General features: G+C 42.5%; 1 protein-coding gene across 6 annotated transcripts in view; it reads left to right on the top strand.

The window, feature by feature from the left end:
• Positions 1-359: 359 nt before the first annotated feature.
• The window catches only part of LOC122881127 (SH2 domain-containing adapter protein F-like), a 95,451-nt gene continuing 79,643 nt past the window's right edge, over positions 360-16,167 (top strand). Inside the window, exon 1 of one of the 6 annotated variants that reach the window (XM_044207035.1) lies at positions 360-1,278. In XM_044207035.1, coding sequence (XP_044062970.1) covers positions 847-1,278 — 432 coding nt within the window. In that variant the 5' untranslated portion in view covers positions 360-846. The remainder of the gene's footprint in view (positions 1,279-16,167) is intronic. The other 5 variants (XM_044206953.1, XM_044207204.1, XM_044207117.1 and 2 more) reach the window with 5 other exon arrangements.

The raw sequence follows: 16,167 nt of genomic DNA, 5'->3' as shown, positions 1-16,167 counted from the left end.
GACATGAGTGTACAGAGCAAAGGACACTTTACCCTTGAGTCCTATTGGTGGAAAAAATGTTGAACTGAAGGGCTTTTAAGCAAACAGTTAAGACTAAATTCCTGGAAATATAATGTAAAATTTACTCTGGAGAGGAATGGGAAATACATTTACACAACTTTTTTTTTTAAATTAATCCAATCAATCATTTTACTGGTATTTTAAATGCAACATAACAATGCAATGCTCTATAGCTGAGGATATAAATTATTCTGTGGTACAGTTTCACAAAGTGGAGTTAGAGACCAACAACTGGGTCTATGAAACTTGCAAAATGACAGGATGTTAGAACAAAACTTGTAATCATTTTATTCGTCCACTACTGGCAGCCCGGATATATTGCATAATTCTGCATATTACACCAAAAGTCCTCATCCGGGTATCCCTGGGGCACATCAGATGGGGGCTATGTGCTTGTGGTTTTTAAAACTAAGCGGAGTTTCAGAAGTCCGGTAGGTGGCAGTGAATGTTCTCAGGTAGGGAGGGCAGGTTGCGGGGGGCGTGTGTTCCTCTCGCACAAGCGCTCCCATGTTGCGTAGTCTGGAAACCTGACGTGGAGAGCAGCCGAGCGGTGAGTGACAGAGTTGCGGCAGGGCAGATCAGAAAGTGCCTGTGGCCGCGCTCCCCCTGCTCGCGCACTCATCTCCGGAGACACGGAGTCGCACGAGACTGGCGACACGCTCCGACACCGGTCGGCTGGCCGCGGGTGACCCGAGGATCCCACTTTGACGAACAGACTCGGGCTCCGCTGGCAGGAAAGGTGGAACTAAACTACATTCATTGACTTGAGAGCGATGCACTGGCAGCATGGCCAAGTGGTTCAAGGAGCACCTAGGATTCAAAACTACCAAAGCACCCCCTCCGGCGCCTCCGAAACCGGACTACAGACACTGTCACACCGGTGTGCCCGGTGCGCCTGGCTACCAACAAACAAGCTCCGGGGCCACCTTCCCCAGCCCCGCTCAGCCGGACATCCTCGCTGCTTACAAACTACAAAAGGAGCTGGACTTCGAGGACCCGTACACTCCAGGTGGAAATATTTCCTTTGGTCCGAGCTTGAACACTGTGGGGTCGCCGGATATCAAGTATGTGTCACCAAAACACCGACTCATCAAGGTGGAAACAATCGAAAAGAGCAGCCCAGCTCCTGGCGGCGGTGTCACAGTCACCCAAGCTGTTGCTGTAGGGAGTGTTAAATCTCCCACTTCACCTCCCTCGGACCACGACAACAAGGAGAAGGTGGGTGAAGTTTAGTAAAAACATTAGTAGCTACATGGCAACAACTGGAGTGCTTCTTTACTTGCCTATAGGCTGAACGTTCCTAATTACCACCCTGAAGTAACAACAAATTAATGAAGCTTACTAAACATTTTAGCCTGTCTTTGAACCTAGTTTCCCCCAAAATTAAATAACAGAATTACAGTGCTTTCACGTAAAACTGGTGCATATCTTTTTATGTAAAACGGTCTTTTTATGAAGCACTTGACCTCATGTAAGGAATGAATCGTTACAACCGGCAGAACTTGTTATCACAACCGCGCAACGGCTGTCCACATGAGTTGCGACATCCACCTCTGTCTGATAACTAACCTGCACTACAGGGAGTGCTGTGGAGGGAACAGTCTATGCGCTGTGTTGACACACAGCTTAATATCGGAGCAGATGTGCCTTTTTAATACTGCAAATGGTGATCTCTTGCTTACTTTGTGACAGTGAACTTGCTGTAAAGTGCTGGCAAACTCTGCTCTGCTGGGTGAAACGTGCAACAATGTGATCTAGACTTATTCACAGTGCCTCTAATTGAACTTTAATCTAATCTTGTTTAACTAGACAGATCAATTTTCTGAATGTTCTTTTTGCAGTGATGCCTGTTGCCTTGGGGGGGATTACTTAGGATGGGTTTATGGATATATGGCTCTAATTTGAGCCTCTCTTGGCACAGTCCTCTGAATATAACAACACAAGCCTCATGCCTTTTGTTGTTGATTTTTTAGCTTTTGAGGTTGTGGCGAATGCTGGGTGCTGGTCGCACACTCATCAGCACAAAGTGAATGTGGAGACAGGCAGAATGCATGCAGGCTGTGCTTTGGAGCACACTGTCATGTCAGGCTTCTCAGGAATCCATACACACCGGGTTCATTTGGAGAAACCGGAGATGTTCGGTGTCAGTAAGGACATACCGTATGAGGAGTGTGATCCCGCTGAGGAATGTTTCAGTGTCTGCATAGCTCATGTACAGAGGAGACAGCCCTGTGAAAATACACACTGTGCACCACTGTTTCCTCCTCGGATCACGTCTCAGTCACAACTGTGTTCCGAGATTTCTGTGGTCGTCTTGATTTCACCTTCATGTTGCTTCCTTCCCCCTCTTGCGTTTGCTTTCACACCTGTCTCGTGACGTGTGGCGAGTTCACAGTTGGTTTTAGTTCAACACTTTTATTTGTATTCCACAGTGTCTGCAACCTGTCACAGAAGCCTTGCGTGAAGGAAGGACTGCGCAACTGTTACTGTCATCTATATTTTCCATATGCCTTCAACACAAAGATCGGGAACTGTGGGAAGCACATCAAACTATCTTCTGTGCCAGTGTTTGTTTTCCCAAGCTGTCAGCCACTGTTTTTCAGCATCCCTCATGAACTTGGTATGCAGGTTTTATAATCATACAGCTATGTGTTATCAGTAAAACAAGCAGGAAACCAGAATTTACATTTCTCACCCAGCCACAGCTGTTCAAGCTGATTAAACAGATTATAGTTGTCTCATGTTAATTGAGGTTTATATGGATCTCCCCCAGTCAGGAACACAGTTGCATCTGCCCCTCTGCTTTCCCTCTTCATGTGCACATATGGCTTTAACAGACGATTAGCAGATGATTGTATAGTATGGTTTAAATACCTCACACCTACCAGTATGAATGATGTTATGGACGAGCTAAATCAGCACTGACAGCTGGTGGGCTTAAGAAATATGACAAGAGAAGGGTTTAAAGGTGTCTTGTCAGGTGTAGTAGTGGAGAGGGAAGTGATGGAGAATAGATAATATTGGTGGGTTTTGTTTGTACCTGTCGTCCAGATTGTCCCTCATCTTCACTCTGTCCACGGTGGTGTCAGTACACTTTCAGCAAACTGGAGATATCTGGGACTGCTGTGCCACTTTTAGAGTTTGTTGTCATCTGTCTTAGAGTAGAGTATTAAAAAAGCTTCCACGGCCTTGTCCGTGCTGTATAATTCATCATAATAATCAGTAAGCCGTAATTTGGTTTTGTAGAAGTTTGTCGGTTTTACACTTATTACACTGTGCTGAGTTGAGTGCTTTCACTGCATGGCTTACTGTCACCTCACCTGACACCCTCAGGAGGAAAGGGAAGCTTGCAGCAGGAATACCTTCATAAAACCATGTCGCCTTGCAGTCTTTCTTACATTTTTTTTTTCAATGTTGAGTTTTTCTCAATTGTTATGAAAAATGAGAACATGTACACAGGTATGTCTCAGTATGTATATCATTTTTTAAATAGTGGATGAATGATTTGCAGGGGGAAAAAACCTTCAAATAAGTCACCCTGCTCCTCAGTAGCTACACTGTTGCTTCTTGTGTTGTGAGGTGCTGTGTTCAAACATTTGTGAGGATTACAGTTTGTCTGGAAGCTAAGGATTTTCTTTCCAACTGTGGCTGGCCATGATAATTGTTTGTAGATCCTTGTTAGAGGAGCTCTCCAGGTGACGATTTTAAAAGTGTAGGATGTAGGATTGTCCCACTATATCTAGACACTTGTTTCAGTTGGGAGGACTCACTGTTTGCAGTTTGTTTCAGACACTCTCCCTCCTGGCTAGTGTTGAAAGTGTATTGAGTTCACAATGTGTGTTCTTGTTTAGGGATGCTCCCTGTTGAAACAGTTTTAGAGCTACTTTTCTCAGGCATTTATTTTTTCACAACCTAGGAGAGACATCTGGACAGTGATTTTAAAAAAAAAAAAAAAGGAAAAGTGTATTTCTGGCTTGTAGCTCACACATACATGGACATCACTGTGTAAATGGAGTCAGTAGCTTCACAGAAACCCTGTCGTCTTTTTAACTGTGCAGACTAAACGCTGATGGCAAAGACTGAGCAAAGAGCACAGTGTCTTGTGACTGCTTGGTTACATTGATGTTTTAATTACTTGACTCATGAATGCTAATTATATCACTGCTTACCTAATGCCTGAAATGCCAATAGCGTCATCAAGTGAATTTTCCCCAGTCCATTTCTATTCATCAGGCTTCCATGGGGGAAAAAAGCAAGACAAAAAAGTTTTAATATGCGGATATGCGAATATGAGGATTTTTGTCTACGTTTGTAGTTGCACTATGGAGCTTAATTTTGATGCAGATTCTTACTTGCAGTTTTGAGTTTTCAAGGCATTATGATGTGTTTTGTTTTTAATGATGCCAAGCCCTTCATGGTTGAGTGAGTTGAGGGAGATGATCAATTATCATCCCGCCTTGGTGCTAATTAAAGGCCTCATCTCTCAGCTCATCGCTCTACTCAGCACTAACCTAACTTCTCTCAAGGACACGCGAAAGTGATGACGGGCTCCACTCGGAAATGTGTAAACAAAAGCAGTAGTGTGGAGCTAACAGGCTGCGGCATCCTTGTGAAGTGCAGCCCGTCATCATCACTATCTGTCTGTGCACCTGGGAAACTGCTGTTCCAATCTAACTTTGGCTCCCTTCATGGCTCGGGGTCCCTTTGACTCACTGATCCTACGAGCCAGCTTATCTATCTATAGAAACCTGCAGTTGGATCAGAAGCCCAGACAGTTGTTGTGCAGCCAACAGAGGCATATGGATCGACACATTTCCTCTGTGCTTATTTTCCAACATCCCTTCCATGCACCTTTTTACAAGACCTTACTCAGCATTTCAACTGATTATGCTGGAGGTGGAAAACCATTGTTATCTCCGCCAAGAAAGTTATGTTTTTGATCATGTATGTGTGTGTGTTTCTTTGTTAGTTTACAAGATATCTAAAAAATGTCTCAAATGAAGCATCGCCCCAGCTGTAATCAGCTGACAGCCAGCTGATTGAATCCTTATTCTGATCAAGTCATACACCAATCACAGCCCATTCTCATAACAAGGCAATCCATTTAAAACATGACTCCCTCCTCACTGATCTCAGCTTTTCCACCACTCCAGCCTCCACTTTTTAGTTAGAGTCCTAACATGGCTCAAAGGTAAATGGTATTCATGTCCTTCTTAGGGCCACTCTTGTGTACAGGGGGGGGGGGTTTCCATTGTGCTCCCTGTTCTAGCCTAGCTGCTGCTTGGCTAATCCAGGGAGCATCTTAAGAGTGGAGCCTTCAGCGGCAAGTATAAATGTATTTCCATTTGTGGCAATAAACAGTAAATCTATGACGAGAGTGTCCCTGGCTGAAGAGCTTTTAGTGAAATACTGTGGAAAGTTAGACCTTATAGGTCAAAGAAGAACTGATTAGGTTTTGCTGTCGATAGCCATTTATAAAGCACTTTCTATTTCTACTCATAACTCCTGAACTTTGGTTTTAGTAATATCCTTCAAAATAGGCCCTGCCCTTTTCTGCTTGAACAGATTTTCTGCCATTTTTAATTAGTCACCACTCCTGTAGATAAGAGTGTTAGGTATTTGTTCTCTTGAGTCTTTCTAGTATATTTTGTGACTGCTCTAGAAACCAAAATATCCTGTTTTGGGAGTGCAGCAGAGGTTTTATTTTTAAATGGCTTGTTTGCCGTGTTGAGTATGTTAAAGATGAAGGCCTTAAGTTGACATCAGCTGATTACATTTTAATGTGGCATTTACTGTCGCATTTGTGAAGATGTTTCATCTTGTTGTTTTTTGATATGCTGTGAAAAACGAACCAACTGACGAGTTAATATGAATGTGAATACAATATTACTGAAGTAAAGAAGACGGTGCAGGTGTGACCCATTTAATCTGATCAGCATTTCTCAGTAGCAGAGTTTGGACAGCCATGGCAAATGTGCTGTCTTTACTGTTGAACCAAACTGCATCATGCAGGTTAAAATAATGATCATATGTTTATGATTTCAGCTTTAGCAAACTCAAAAATATTAATCAGAAGTCACATGTAGCTGCCTGTGATTTAGTATCAAAAACTATGTCAAATTCAGTGACTGCCAATCCATAGAAAGGCAGTGATGCCTTAATACAGGCTGCCACAGAATAGATGTTGGCTTCCTTCCTTTGTCCTTTGCATGCTTTTGAATCCATTTGGATGTGTAATGATCAGACTGAACTTGAGATGGTGCACTGCAGTATGTGAAAGAGCTGAATTACGTCCTCACCAGACATACCTTCCGTGCTACTGTCTTCTAGCGTGGGTAGATCAGGCTCGTTCGACTGGCCTGCAGATTACAGTGCCTGTAGAGCATGGCTGAAATCGACTCTGCTTCATTTCCCCACAACCTGAATATCTTCGCTTGGCCTTTCACCCCGGTACTCCAGACATCGGTGGAGTTTTATAAATGCATCCCAGTCTTTCATGCTCTCATAGCTGCCAGTGATAGGAGAAATGTCAAGCACAGATGTCAATATCACCTGGGTCTGTGAGAGTGGTTTTCTTCAGGGAGCCAGAAAATGGATGAAAACATCAGAGCCCATCATGTTTTGTTACAGCACCCCTTTTAAGTGCAGTTCTCCACCTTTCTATATCAGACGGAGGCTGGTGAGGTTGATAGCAGGCCCGACTGAATGTCAGAGCGGTGCAGGAAGTGCCCTTGTTGCTCTACAGTTACACAAACCTGTTTATTTATGTTTTTTGGTTGAGTAAAAGCCATAGTGTTGGACATAATGTCATATTTTCTTGCTCAGATTATTTTAAATTAAGAATGTTTTACACATCTGGACCTCCAAGCAGAGTGAATACATAATGGGGAATGATAAAAGGCTTAACAGTAGGCCTAATGATTTTAAGTAACTTTCAACGGCTGTGACAAAGTGATATCCCGGTTGAAATAATCAACATATTGGTGTGAAAGCTGTGTTGTTGCATGTCTTGGATTTTGCAGCTGTTGTTTTTCTTAATCATGCTCAGTAGTGACAAATTTGTTACTGTCACTGGTGGGCAGATTGTCACTCACATCGTTAAGCAAGTAGATAATTATTTTGATAATTATCTTGATAAATTGTGTAAAATAACTAAGACAGTGTGTTGCAATGGCTACTTTGACTCATAACAGTAAAGTCTAGACTGTAATATTGTTAGCATGAAGTACCAGGCATGAATGTGAGATTTTTGTTTCCAGTTTGACCCACTCTTCACTGAGGTGTCAAAGAATGCCATGCATTTCCTGAACTATTTTAAGCATCTAAAGAATTTCTCAAAGTCACCCCGACTAGTTGACAAGACCGCAAGATATTCAGTTTTAATTACCCACCGCTCAGAATACAACAATCTTTTCATGCCAAATATATTTTATTCTCACTGTCTTTTTTATGCTTTACTGTCCATGACAAAAGAGCGCCACAACGGATTCCTGTGACCTGAACAAGAATCCTGGAAGGGCACTTTGAAAGGAAGGAAGGAGCATAGAGCCCAACAGCCTACATGTTTAAGCCCCGCCTCTCTGGGGCAGGATGAAGTCATCCTGTAGCGGAGGACATGCTGGAAGCTATAATGTAATGGTTATTCAATTGAGCACCGAAAGGTTCGGCTTTTCATCAAGATATCATTTTGGTGAATCCACAAATCCTATTACATTTACATGATGGCACTGTAATCCAGCATCATTGAGTGTAATAGCTAGTCATGGTTAGATTTTATATACAACCATCCCACCACATGTGCTTGAAAGTTATAGGTCTTGGAAATGATGGCCTTTAGCCATTGTTTGCTTATTTTCTTCTTCCCCTCCATCTGGGATCCTTCTTTCCAGTTTAAAGAGTCCCGATGGAGTCTGTTGTGTTTGTTGCTTGATTTGCTTTTTCTAGATTTGCACCGGAACATCAGTCACATGATTCACCAGGTCACAATTAGCCTGCAGACTAGTGCTGCAGCTCTGGTCGCTTGGGAGTTGTAGACACATGGCTCTGTTTTGTTTAATGACAGTGTGTGTGTAGCTAGAGTCTAGAAGGAAGGAGTCCTGGTGGGCAGGCAGATTGTCACACACCGATTAAAAGGAAACAAATTGAGCTTGCATGCCATCCGAGACACAAAGGGAAAATCTGAATGACACATTGACTTTTTTGCACTGTTTTTGCAAAATCAGTTGCTCTGCCCTCACTTTGTAAAATCTACGCAAATTTCAACTGTAACCAAATAGTTATTTTTGCGTCAAATTACAGTATACTGTTGAGATCATAGAGATCCGATTTGCCTTTTTATCTCTGCGTGTGAGTGCAGGCTGTTGTTTTTGTGTCACACTGCAGGAGTCAGCCAGACTTCCGTCTTGCAAACAGAGCTGCCCTGTGATCTGAGTGCCCACCAGGAAGCTGAACACTTCCATTTCTTCTTAGTGGGATTCCAGACTTTCATTTAATTTCTTTCTCTGAATGACAAATGCGTCTACCAAATAATTTTGAATCTGTTGTAGTGCTGCTCACAAGAGGTCACATTTGAGTGTTTTTATTTTTTACAGTTAAAAGTGGCTGTTATTGTGATAGGAACATGGGTAGGGAAAGAAAGCCACTATCTGCAGTTGTTTGATGGAAAATAAGGAATGGCTCGGTTGCTCCAGGATTAAGGAAGTGCTCCCTTCCTGACAGGAAGTGTTTACAACTTGGTGACATTCCCTTTTTAACTTGACAAGTCTGCACTCGCCCCTCTGTGTAAGCTTGGTATTCTGGCTGCTGCTTGCGTGCTGAAATATAACCAGGGTTAATGTCCTCAGCTGTTTAGACATGAGCAATCTAGATGTCGGAAATAGTGACAAATGGTGATGGCACATAGCTGTTGCGTGCTCCACTGAGGGCTCTTTGTGGAAACAGACTGGTGATTGTCCCTCACCCCTCCTAATATTGCCTCTCTAGCCTTTTGCTATCCTGCTCAGAGAGGTGGGAAGCCACGCAGCAGTGGTATGGGACTCCACCCTGCGTGCTCGCTCTATTGTCAGTGTAGGCGACGTGCAGGGACCTCAGTGCATCCTCACCACAGAGAGGCTATCTGAGGCCACAGAGCTTCCAGCGTCAATCAAGACGTCCTCACATCAAAATCTGTAGCTTTGTTTACAGCCTGACTGCAGCTTGTTTTTCTCCCTGCTCTATAAATCACTCTCTTGAAATCAAAGCCTCCATCCCAGTGGACCTCCTCATGTTGTTTCATGAAGCCCTACTTTCCTAATTGTGTCAGTTTTTATCTCATTGGAGCCACGATAAACAATAGTGTTTTTGCCTGTGCGCTGTGGCAGCAGCATCACATGGGACTGAATTGCATTTCTACAGTAGTACGTGTCAGCATACTTGTGTGTTTGATGGGCAACTTTATTATTCCTCTTTTCAGCATACTACCTCATTCTCAAATTAAAAAACAAATCAGTGTTTCCATAATAATTGTAACTGCAGTGATTAAGGAAATTTGTGTAGGCCATGTTGAGGTCAAATCGCTCATTCACATGGGCATGGGATTATCATATTTTATAAAATTCCAACATTCCATTGTAGCACCTGAATTATTGTCGACTCTTGTGCCGCACCACTAACTATATGTAGCAGAAACACTGCCAATAAATCTATCACAGAGGGATGGGGGCAGAGGAAGGAAATTGGATTTTGTCAAGCGTGTCGTCAAGTACTTAATCTTGAATATCTGTCGCATATTAAGAGCACCTTCATAGGGTGCAACCCGCTGCCTCCTCTCCTTTCTCCACTGGAGGCCTTAAGTGGCTGCGTGGAGTGTGTTTCAATGAAGGAGGTCCTCAGGGACAAGTTGGGGTGCTTTTTGTGCTTCACCGCCGTGGGTGCTAAAGGAAGACGCAGTCATTCATCAGGAGATGAGGGCAGCCAGAGTAGGAATTTATTGAAGCATAAAGTTACACATTGCGCTACTTAAAATTGTGGAAGCCATTAGGTGATTTGTTCAAGTATAGAAAGGAATGGTAGACACAGGTAGTTTTCCCGTATTAAAAAAAAATCCTGTGGAGCTCTAGTAGCAAAAGAGAAATATAAATTCTATTTACAGCTGCATATGTTCTCTTCTGCTAACGTGATGCTGTCATGACTACATGACAGGATGATTTAATCTAAACTGTAGGTGTTTATTTGCACTGATATGAAGACCTCCCTGGTTAGTGTAAGAGACAGACATTTGATGCTATAAGTTACTAGTACAGTAAGACACAATAAGTTTTACAGTAAGAAAGACAGCTGTCACGGCAGCAAGTTAAAATGGCAGAAGATGATCCTATTTGTAAATTCAGGGCTATGGATTTTTTATACTTTTAAGTGAAATTTCTAGGAGTTCTTCGTGATTTTCTGGGACCTCATGAGAATTAATTTGTACAGACTGAATGTCTTTGGAAAGTCTGATTTCAATGAGCACTGATAATGAACACTAGACATCCTACTTCAGCATTGATTGAGACCTAGTCCTTTTTCACTCCTTGTGTGCGCATTTGTGCAACACACGTACACACATACCTGATTTGTGAGTGCATATGTGCACTATCTATGTATGTGTGTGTGTGTCTACAATAGATTATGACTGATAAGTGAACCAAAGAGCTTCGTCCCACATTATACTGAAATATAGGTGCCATAAAAGCCTCATAATGCACAGTAACCCATACTCATAGTGGTGATGCGGGGACTTCCCAGGTGCACATTATGTGATTTACACCCCTTTCCATTTAATGTCATTCTGACTCCACTATTTTATGCATTGTTGATGTTTTTCTGAAGTGTGGTGCATGGTATCAGTGTTGCTGCATCTGGAAGCATTCCCATGCAAACCATGATCAACAACAGGCTAAATCAGTTGTGCCAAAAGAACCGGTTTCACCCTGGCTGCCGTGCGAAAGCCGCCCCATTTGGGTAAGAGTGCAGAGATCTGAAGAACCAACATTTAATGTGGTCTGCATCTTGGGGGTAATAAATAAGTCGGCAGCCAGAAGTGAGCTGTTCTTTGAACAGCGCAGATGTTGCTGAGGGAGACGCATGTGAAACTGACGGCTGAGCACACTGATGTGAAGAGGGGAATGCTAAATCTAATCCTCAAAACATATACAGTAAACTATATGTCCAGTATGTTGCACATACTGTAGACTCTCTAAATCCTGAGCTTGTTAATGGCAGCTGTTGTGGTCAAGAAAATGTACTTTTGAGGCTGAGTTGGTGGTAGGAAAGGAATATAGAAGGGATTGTTTTTTCACAAACCTATGTCTGTTTTTCAACTAATCATCAGCTCATATATGTCCTGAAGGGCATGTGGGCATGCTTTTATCTTGTTGTCTGTGAAATCACTAGCCTATTTGTTTTTGTTGATTCACAAGGATGAGCATGCTTACTAACACTGAATCGCTGCTCTTGAATTATTCTCCAATTAGATTAAAAGCAGAGCAAATGAATATACCTGGAAATAAACAGAATTTTTGTTTATATCGAGTGCTCTTCATTGGTGCGTGGACTGCAGTAACTTGTGACTGATTGTGAAAAGGCGTCTTTATAGCAAATATAATAATTTGATTAGCTACCTCTGCAGACTCGTAAGTAGGCCTTTAGAGCAGGCACATCACTCTTCCAAGCTCACAGAGAGGCAGAAGCTCAAGCAGCAATGGTGTTTCTTAGGAAACATTTCAATAAACTTTCATTAATGTCAGGTCTGTATGGTGGGGAATGCACTCCTGCACTGTCTCTCCTTTAGAGGCGAAGCCAGTTTTCCATCTGCATAATCTGTTTGGGGGATATAGAACCCAGCAGGGCTCAGTCTTCACAAGGGGCCTTCAGTGAATTGTACCCAGATTTGCACTTGCTTCTTAGAAACATGAAAGTATCTTATTGATAGTAACTGCATTATGTCAACAGAGAAGCTGTGATCATTTTTGCTTAAATAAATTGCCTTGAGGGAGTGTTTCTTGCCATTATGTTCTTTCTTGAAAATTGTGGCCAAGTTATCTTAGGATGACTGCGCACTGCACACACAGCATTCGTCCTGTGTTTACAGACAAAGATAAGGTGGAGGAGTTATCAGCAGAGGCATTGCAATGAGCCTTAGCTTGCTGAGTTTGGCTTTTACATGAACATTTGAACATTTCTATCCAACGGGAGTAAACATACTTTATGCATGGCAGCTCTCTTCTGTGAAAAGATTAAAAAAAAGTGTCCCTTCATCTTTTGTCTTCTCTCCCCTCCCGTTCTCTCTGCTTTAAAGTGGCTTTCTGTCCTCACAACAAAAGAGCAATAGCAGAAAAAAAAGCCTTTTGAAATACCTTAATGCAATTGAGCTGCTAAGCACTGAGTTGTATTAGGTTATCAGTGGCTGAAATCCCTTGTGGCGTGAGACATAAATCACACACGTCAGTCCTTTCTTTTTTTCCCTCCCTCATTCTACAGCCTACTGAGTTTTCTGGCAGTCTCAGAGGGGCTTCAACCTTGACTAGCCCTGATGCATTCAATCCTTCCTGGACCAGCCATGACATTAATATCATATTCCTGTCTGCACTCATTCAGCAGGAGTGAGACTAGTCTTTATTTTCATCTATGTATGTGTCTGAAGGTGTTTGTCTGGTTATTGCCTGGTGAAATCATCAATCTGCTGTTATATTGCATTTGCTTCTGGTTGTTTATGGTTCTAAAGTGCCAATACTGGACATGTAGCTTGCTCAAAATGCAGACAAAGAGAAATGTAGCAGCCTATTTTCAAATTATTATAACCAAATTTCCAGCCGTGCTTAAATTTCAACTAATGAAATTTTTATTCTTCTTCTCCTGATTATCTGATGAGACGGCCGAACACATTCTCTCTCCATTAGGCTAATAAGAGTGCAGGAGGAGAATTGCAGCCCATATTTTCTCACTTCTAATGGAAGACCAGGGTCCAATCGAATTGTAATCCTACAGCCTCTAGCATCGTCGAACATTGAGCCAAAGTGGCAGGTGCTTGTTATAGTCTCCCTCCTTTGCTAATTTTCCCCCTCTCTTCCCACTGATTTGAAGTCAGCTTCATCACCTGAGAGCCGCAGTGCATTTCAAGAAGTCAGTTGCTCTCTCCGTTGCGAGCTGCCAGAGCTCTGGCAGGTGTAAGACATGGCCAACCTGGGATCTGAGCTGTGGAATGAAAGTAATTGAGTGAGTTCTCTCTCTATGCTGCAGACCAGTAAAGGACCCAGCTACCACGGGGACATGGCCTAAGCCTGTGAGGTGGCTTTGTGAGATTCATATAGGCTTACAGCGCGGCTTAGCAAAGACCTGATGTATTGAGGCACTGCAGTCTTGTGCTGATTTTGCTTTCATGACAAGTGTGGCTTGGCTGCAGTCCTGACACACCCTGGCATGCCACAAGACAGATGGTGAGTCCCCAGGCGACGCCGCCGCTCTCTAGCACCCCTCTCCTCACAACCCCATGCTCCTCATGCTGTCGAGTAGTCATTAGTGCAGTGGGACAGGAAGGACACATTGGAACAATTTGGAAATATTAACCACCTCCTCCACCCAGACATGAGCATGGCTGCAGTGGCTGGGTGATGGCACCTTACGGAGGCAGTCTGTTGATCTAAATAGTCGATGGTTCAAATCCCCAGATGCCCAGGAAGGATCTGTGTAGGCTAAAATTAATAACATTGTTGCCTGCTAATGGGTGATAATAGAATACTGTAGATGTACACAGAAATCCCCCTTGATAAAAAGATAGTTCCTAAACAAAGAACTCCTGTCATCTACACTACTGCCATAATATCGTGATACTGTATGTTGTAACACATTTGCCCAATCATTCAAAATGGAAGTAAAATAGCAAGAAGCCACTTTATTCTACAATGACCAACTTCTTTTTATTTCATTTTTACTCAACAGAAGTCAGGCTGGTAACTGGTTTGTCATCAGCTTAACTTTGCTTTTGATGGGAAAAGGAAACTTGACTGTCCCTGCTGCCTGGAATAAGAACATGAGCCAGGTGCTGAAAAGAGCTTTTACTGCCCAACTCGGAGCTAAATATACACATGCCTGTTAAATGTAAATCTTTTTTTTGTAGTGTTAACTGTTTGATGACAAGCCTTTGCAACCGTATATAAGTACGTTTGGACACGAGGGCCATAATCAAGATGTTCGCAGTGTTAACAGCTGTAGTTGTATTTCTTAAATCAGACCAACAGTAGGCTATTTGAAATGAGAAATCTTGATTTTAGTTACTTTATAATGTGGTATAATTGCATCTTGTCTTGTGTGTTTCACAACAGACTATTTTGAAGTTAAAATTATTCATTATTCCAAAGCCCCTCAGCATCTGCAGAATGTTAAAAGAGCAGAACAACCAAGAGCCACTTGTGACTGATTGCCGATTCCTGTTGTGCTTTCAGAGCACCCGCAGGCCTGTTAGACTTTGATTAAGCCTGATTTTGATTGTTTGGGATGGCAAAACATTAAGAGTTCAAGGGAAGTGTTTTACCTTCTCTGCCCTCTAGTACCATGTTACTTTAGACATTACCAAACCAAAATTTCCAAGTAAATATTAACCACTTGTGGGCGGCAAGGCTGTTGCATATCAGCCCCAAACTAAAGCCCAAGCAAAGTATAGTGTTTGAGTATCGAATCCAAGCTTTGGTTTTTATTCATGATTGCATTTAATCCAAGACATCACTCTGTCTGATACTATCAGAAGTTTTCATCACATACCCCTCCCTTTATTTGTCCTACATTATGTCAACAGGAAAGGCAAAAGATGATGTCATGTGTTTGGAGTGGCTCCACACATAATAAGTGATAAAGCCATTATTTCCTGAAACATGCCCAAACATCCTTTGGCTCATGAAGGTGCACGAAGTGGTAAGGTGGTAGATGTTTAAGGGGTGAGCTCTGCTGAAACCTCACTGTGGGCAAATATATAAACTATTTCTGTCATCTAAAGCTGCTGAAGAGAATGTAAGATACAGCTTTTGGACTGTTTTATCACATTTGTGGGCTATAGTCTCAAACCTCGAGCCACAAAATGATCACTGGCCTCATTTAGGCCTCCCATTTAGGTGATTCATATGTTGTTTTTAGTGAGGGTTACTTATTCTTAGCTTTGGATTATTATTATTATAATTATTATTATTATTATTATTATTATTATTATTATGTTTGCAGTGACTGCATGAGGTGACTGCATGAGGTGGGTGTGGCACACACCATGCTTACTGATGGCTGAGTTTCTATACAACAAGGTGCGAGATGGTAATGACACTGTGGCTGTAATGCATCATTTGCAGAGAGTTTTGGCGTCTCTCGGGCCGCAAGATGTTGCATATCTGAATGGCTGAATTTTAATTCAACTTGTGAGGGAAATATGTATATTTGTGTTTCACAAAAACAAACCAGGACAATGTTTGTATTGGATTTTTCCCCCTGCTTGAATTCCCAGAAGCAAAACATTTGAGAAACCCGTAATTATGCTGTGCGGCAGAAAAAAATTCCTAGTTATTTTCCCCAAAACAGATGGAGAGGGTATATTGAAGAAGGTGGATTTAATACACAGTAGCTGCTATGAAACACATCCGTGATACTTACTTCCTTTGCTATTATTGCCTAATCCATGTATAGTGGAGATGATCTGTGCAGGAATATACCTGCCAGCATTTCGTGTGTGTGTGTGTGTGTGTGTGTGTGTGTGTGTGTGGCACTCTCACGGGTGGCCTGCATACACTATGGTGTTAGCTTCTGGGAAATGTGCTCTCTCTGTGGCAAAGATGGACAGTGGTTGTTCTCAGGAAAGCTGGCTTGGTGGAGGCACCGCACGGCGGGCGTGAGGTTCGGTCCACCTCCAGTCTGCCCCGCCCAGGCCCCATCCACCAGATGAGTGATGAGCTTGTTTATAATGAGACCAAATCCCTTCCTGTTACACATGACTCATAGGGTGTAGTGCCAGTCATGTACGTATTTACATCCTCGATTAGGTGTATGTATAAGCCTTTTCTTATTTGTTTGAAACCTTTTCCTAATATGTTGCCAAGTTACAGAACATGCGGT

The sequence above is a fragment of the Siniperca chuatsi genome, linkage group LG1, assembly GCF_020085105.1.
Source record: "Siniperca chuatsi isolate FFG_IHB_CAS linkage group LG1, ASM2008510v1, whole genome shotgun sequence".
NCBI classification, from domain to species: Eukaryota; Metazoa; Chordata; class Actinopteri; order Centrarchiformes; family Sinipercidae; genus Siniperca; species Siniperca chuatsi.
This window is presented reverse-complemented; position numbering and strand designations above follow the sequence as displayed.